This window comes from Salmo salar, chromosome 24 (genome assembly GCF_965601325.2).
Source record: "Salmo salar chromosome 24, fSalSal1, whole genome shotgun sequence".
In the NCBI taxonomy this organism is placed as follows: domain Eukaryota; kingdom Metazoa; phylum Chordata; class Actinopteri; order Salmoniformes; family Salmonidae; genus Salmo; species Salmo salar.
The window spans coordinates 21,223,893-21,229,762 of record NC_138314.1 but is presented as its reverse complement, the minus strand read 5'-3'; the positions used below and the strand labels follow the sequence as shown (position 1 = coordinate 21,229,762).

Below are 5,870 nucleotides of genomic sequence, written 5' to 3'. Positions count from 1 at the left end.
GAGTTAGGGTTATGGTTAGGGTTGAGCTGGAGTGTGGACATGAAGCTAGGGTTAGGGTTATGGTTAGGGTTGAGCTGGAGTGTGGACATGAAGCTCGGGTTAGGGTTATGGTTAGGGTTGAGCTGGAGTGTGGACATGAAGCTAGGGTTAGGGTTATGGTTAGGGTTGAGCTGGAGTGTGGACATGAAGCTAGGTTTAGGGTTATGGTTAGGGTTGAGCTGGAGTGTGGACATGAAGCTAGGGTTAGGGTTATGGTTAGGGTTGAGCTGGAGTGTGGACATGAAGCTAGGGTTAGGGTTATGGTTAGGGTTGAGCTGGAGTGTGGACATGAAGCTAGGGTTAGGGTTATGGTTGGGGTTGAGCTGGAGTGTGGACATGAAGCTAGGGTTAGGGTTATGGTTAGGGTTGAGCTGGAGTGTGGACATGAAGCTAGGGTTAGGGTTATGGTTAGGGTTGAGCCTGGATGTGGACATGAAGCTAGGGTTAGGGTTATGGTTAGGGTTGAGCCTGGATGTGGACATGAAGCTAGGGTTAGGGTTATGGTTAGGGTTGAGCTGGAGTATGGACATGAAGCTCGGGTTAGGGTTATGGTTAGGGTTGAGCTGGAGTGTGGACATGAAGCTAGGGTTAGGGTTATGGTTAGGGTTGAGCTGGAGTGTGGACATGAAGCTAGGGTTAGGGTTATGGTTGGGGTTGAGGCTGGATGTGGACATGAAGCTAGGGTTAGGGTTATGGTTAGGGTTGAGCTGGAGTGTGGACATGAAGCTAGGGTTAGGGTTATGGTTAGGGTTGAGCTGGAGTGTGGACATGAAGCTAGGGTTAGGGTTATGGTTAGGGTTGAGCCTGGATGTGGACATGAAGCTAGGGTTAGGGTTATGGTTAGGGTTGAGCCTGGATGTGGACATGAAGCTAGGGTTAGGGTTATGGTTAGGGTTGAGCTGGAGTGTGGACATGAAGCTAGGGTTAGGGTTATGGTTAGGGTTGAGCCTGGATGTGGACATGAAGCTAGGGTTAGGGTTATGGTTAGGGTTGAGCTGGAGTGTGGACATGAAGCTAGGGTTAGGGTTATGGTTGGGGTTGAGCTGGAGTGTGGACATGAAGCTAGGGTTAGGGTTATGGTTAGGGTTGAGCTGGATGTGGACATGAAGCTAGGGTTAGGGTTATGGTTAGGGTTGAGCCTGGATATGGACATGAAGCTAGGGTTAGGGTTATGGTTAGGGTTGAGCTGGAGTGTGGACATGAAGCTAGGGTTAGGGTTATGGTTAGGGTTGAGCTGGAGTGTGGACATGAAGCTAGGATTAGGGTTATGGTTAGGGTTGAGCTGGAGTGTGGACATGAAGCTAGGTTTAGGGTTATGGTTAGGGTTGAGCTGGAGTGTGGACATGAAGCTAGGGTTAGGGTTATGGTTAGGGTTGAGCTGGAGTGTGGACATGAAGCTAGGGTTAGGGTTATGGTTAGGGTTGAGCTGGAGTGTGGACATGAAGCTAGGGTTTGGGTTATGGTTAGGGTTGAGCTGGAGTGTGGACATGAAGCTAGGTTTAGGGTTATGGTTGGGGTTGAGCTGGAGTGTGGACATGAAGCTAGGGTTAGGGTTATGGTTGTGGTTGAGCTGGAGTGTGGACATGAAGCTAGGATTAGGGTTATGGTTAGGGTTGAGCTGGAGTATGGACATTAAGCTAGGGTTAGGGTTATGGTTAGGGCTGAGCCTGGATGTGGACATGAACTAGAACTAGGCTATTCAAAAGCGTACGGCCCTAAACAGAGACAGAACATATGTTGACATGCAATTAATCAGTAACTCTGTGTTATTAAATGTCTTTGTAATTACATTTTATAATGAGAAATATGTAACATGGTGAGCTGCATAAGTATTACTTCACGAAGTGAGCAGACCACACTAGGCCCAGTAGCAGTTATGTTCATGGATTTTATTACACATATAAAACACATATATCTTTCTACAACACACAACATGTCTTAAATAACAGATACAAAAAGTAGACAGTAAAAATACAGTATGGGTCAAAGGCAGCGATTGATATATGGTCCTTAAACAGTTATATATCAAACAGAATAGTTATCACTACAGGAAGTCACTCTTATAGTAATAGATCACAGTCAAGTAAAGTACATGTACAAGAAAATATAGCTTTACACATTCAAGTCTTTTTGTGCAATTTATGCCAATAGCAGCATGTCTGGCAGGTCACATCCATTATCTTTTCAGTAGATTGTGCATTTTCATTTCTTCCTCTTCTCAGCCTTATTGTGGTTGTACCTCAACAGCATTTGATCATATCATCATATCAGTTTGTCAAGTGGTGGTCTGTGCCTGGGGCGTTTAGTTCTTGATGTTCTGGCGACACAGAGGGCAGGTTCCAAACTCTTGGATCACTCTGGTGAAACACTGGTGACACAGGCACTGGTGACCACACCGCAGGCTGATACAGGCCTTATGGCTCATACACACTGCGCAGTCCTCTACACTCTCACAGTCTGCAATCAGAACAGATACACTCAGTTACATGACCTGTAAGGTCAAGTGGGACTCAGCTCGGCATGGCTTTGAAGTTAGTGTGGTTAGTGGTGTGGTGTCCAAAAGGTTGCTCACTCCTATGTGAGGCTAAAATGTACTGTAGCTACGGTATGTCCTTGAACCAGCATGGCTTAGATGTTTCTATAAATGTTTAGCTACACAATAGTGCATGAGTGTAAAATGTTAGCCTTGGGAAAATGTTTGGTTTGAAATAGTATTGAACATTATTATTTTAAGAATAGCTAGATGAGATATCAAGTAATTACATTCAAATTAAGGATATTTTTCATTTAAAAGTTTTAAAACAAGATAGAGTTTGTTGTATCATGACGCTTACCTGATGTCTGCTTATTGGCTGGACATGGAAGAAGATATCTGTCATGGCTGTCATCACAAATTCGCTTCACATTCACATATTCGTCTACATTGAGCAAGGCATGTCTCTGATGAGCAGAACAGGAGGAATGCCGTTGAGGAGCAGGACAGGATTTTTGATTAGACAAAAAGCATTTCTTCTCCGAACCTACAAGTGATAACCAGATGTGTGGTTAGTCACTGACAGTTGGACATCAGTAGCCCTTTCCTGCGGTCAATGACCAAAAGCACCCTCTTTGGCCTCATGGGTGGAATGTTATTCATATATTTCATAATTTCATAATTAATAAAGATTATTATTAAAAACCTGAGGAAAATCCAGTGCTTCTATGCCAAACAATTTTGTTATATTTCAGTCTTCTGTGATGTATATACAGCATAATATTGGTATGTAAACTCAACATTGAACATTTAAACTCTATATCTGACAAGGTAAATGTGTCTTTTTTTTAAGCCCATAACCATGTGTGTGAGGTGTATACTTTTGTTTCAAAGTAGATTTATTTACGACTACAAAGAATCACTCTGTGTGACAATGATTTAGCCAACTGCAGTAAAAAGTTAAACTAATAGGTCAAATGAGAAGGACAGACAGACTGTTCATTCATACATGTTCCATTGATTTCTGAACTTACCCAGTAAGAGCACAGAACAGGTCTGCCCATACACATCAATCATGGCCCACAGGGGCCAGCTGAGGTCTACTCCCTCCAGCAGTTTGTGTTGTCGGCCGTTGGCATTCCTGAAATACAATGTACCGCCATTGGAGACCCAGAACTCCAGCTCTGAGCCTGCATGGCAGCACGTCTCAGGCACAGGAGCGGCCCAATGACCAGGGATGTTTGTGAGGTCTGGGATGGCCATGGAGGGCAAGTCTCTGGCAATTGGAGGTACAGTGGTGAAGCCTATACGCATAGCTCCACACCAGTTCAGCCCACACCGCTCCACTCGCAGACGCACCCTCTCCTGGGGCTGTACCGGGCGGCTGCTGAACACCAGGCCATGTCTGAAGGTGTCCCCAGTCCTGTCTGCCCGTCTGGCACCCTGGCTCAGGCTCACCAAAGCCCCCACCGCCTCCCTATGGAAGGTCAAGCGGCCCAGGCAGCGGGGTCCACAAACGTGTGCTGGCTCAGGCTCTAAAGAAGATTTGAAAAGGGGAAGTAGGGCTAATCATTTGAATGCTACAGTACCTCAGTCAAGGATGAAAAAGATAGCTGTTGTTGGCAGACATAATGATTAAAATGATCAAAACAACATAGAAATTAATATCTGAATGTGACTGAGAATGAAACTGCTTTACTGTTTTATGGAATTTATTGTTTGCAAGCCAACAAAGTACATTGCATCAGTATAGGACAGGCTTTTGTCAAAAAATCTTAAATGACAACAATTCTCATTCAAATACTGAATGTTACTTGCAAAAGAGGAGATGAGATTATATTCGTTTTATTATTATTTTAGTTTTGCATTAACACTGCCAGCAAGAAAGGCAGTTACACTATGTTGATAGATAAATACAGGAGAGTGACCTGGTTAAGGAAGAGTCTTGTTTACATCACATTCCTGTTTACAGTGCCCTAAACAATTGTCTGATTTGTCTTACATTAAATTGTATCTCCCCATTAACCTGTCCTAAACTTGTGTCTCAAATGAAATCTTTAATTCACATTAATAATAATTTAGCCCCCTCTCACCCTGGACCAGAGAAGCCTCTGCATAGCAGAGTTCTTGTTAGAAGTAAATCTAATTCCTAGTCAAACCATAATAACATTTTTTTTTAAATAAAACAGATTATATGGCTGGTTGCCAGAAAATGTCTTATTCAATTGTATATCGTAAATGACAGATTGGTCTCCCTCTAGGATCTGCCATATCCATGGGTAACTGCCATATCCATGGGTAACTGCCATATCCATGGGTAACTGCCATATCCATGGGTAACTGCCATATCCATGGGTAACTGCCATATCCATGGGTAACTGCCATATCCATGGGTAACTGCCATATCCATGGGTAACTGCCATGTATAGTATGTCAGTGTTGTGAATGACTAGCTTTACTGTTATCTGTGCCTACCAGAATCCCTTGACATAAATGTGCATGATTCATTGAAGGAAAAATATTGTAATGTTTGTAGATACAGTATAAAGATTCACTTTACATAAGACCATTATAATATAAGTGGTTGGTCTACATCTATGAAAATATACTAGAAGTAGACATTCCTCCTATTACAATTACAACACAGTTGTCATCATTCATCAATGAAGAGACGATCCTTACCAAGGCTTCTGCTGACCATCTTATACATGTAGCTCTTCGTATCCTCTGTAATGTAATGCATAGCCACATAGTACACCTACAGTAGGTTGAGTAGTTCTGAGGTGGTGGGAGTGTTCGCAGGCTTTATACTCCTCTGTCTGCCCACATGCCTGTAGTTTAAACACAAAAGATTACTCATCACAAGGAAAGGGGAGGGCTATGGGGCAGGACAGTACTCATGAAAAGTACATACATTCTAACAGAAGACACCATGTTTTCATTTGTTTTATCTAACACCGTTTTCTGTTTTATCCAACGATTTGAGATCTTTGAAAACAGTAACATTTTTATATTTTTAAAGCATGACAAAACTAAACTGTGGGAAATCAACCAGAGGTATCACGCCCAAGTGGTTTCACTGTCATTTTACATTATTCAAGTTATGAATAAACCAGGTTCTTTAAGTATGAATATATAATGTGAAAATAATTACTGCTAAACCAGAAATTACATTATTCTTTCAACAATAAGGAATTCCCCCATGTTCAATGACTACACATGTAAAGCAGGTAGCTACAGCCTACAATGCAAACAACAGAATGTTGTATGCCTGGAGAATGTTCCACATACATTACATGGTTCACATACTGTAGGGAAGAAGAGATAACCATGAGTTGCGATTTCTATTAATAGAGCA

General features: G+C 42.5%; 1 protein-coding gene across 1 annotated transcript; it reads right to left on the bottom strand.

The window, feature by feature from the left end:
- Positions 1-1,915: 1,915 nt before the first annotated feature.
- lincr (E3 ubiquitin-protein ligase LINCR) lies at positions 1,916-5,292 on the bottom strand. Its single transcript, NM_001140813.1, is given in 4 exon segments — positions 1,916-2,496; positions 2,874-3,059; positions 3,547-4,047; positions 5,195-5,292. Coding segments are annotated over 4 exon segments (903 nt in total). The 5' UTR covers positions 5,256-5,292; the 3' UTR covers positions 1,916-2,341.
- Positions 5,293-5,870: the final 578 nt, after the last annotated feature.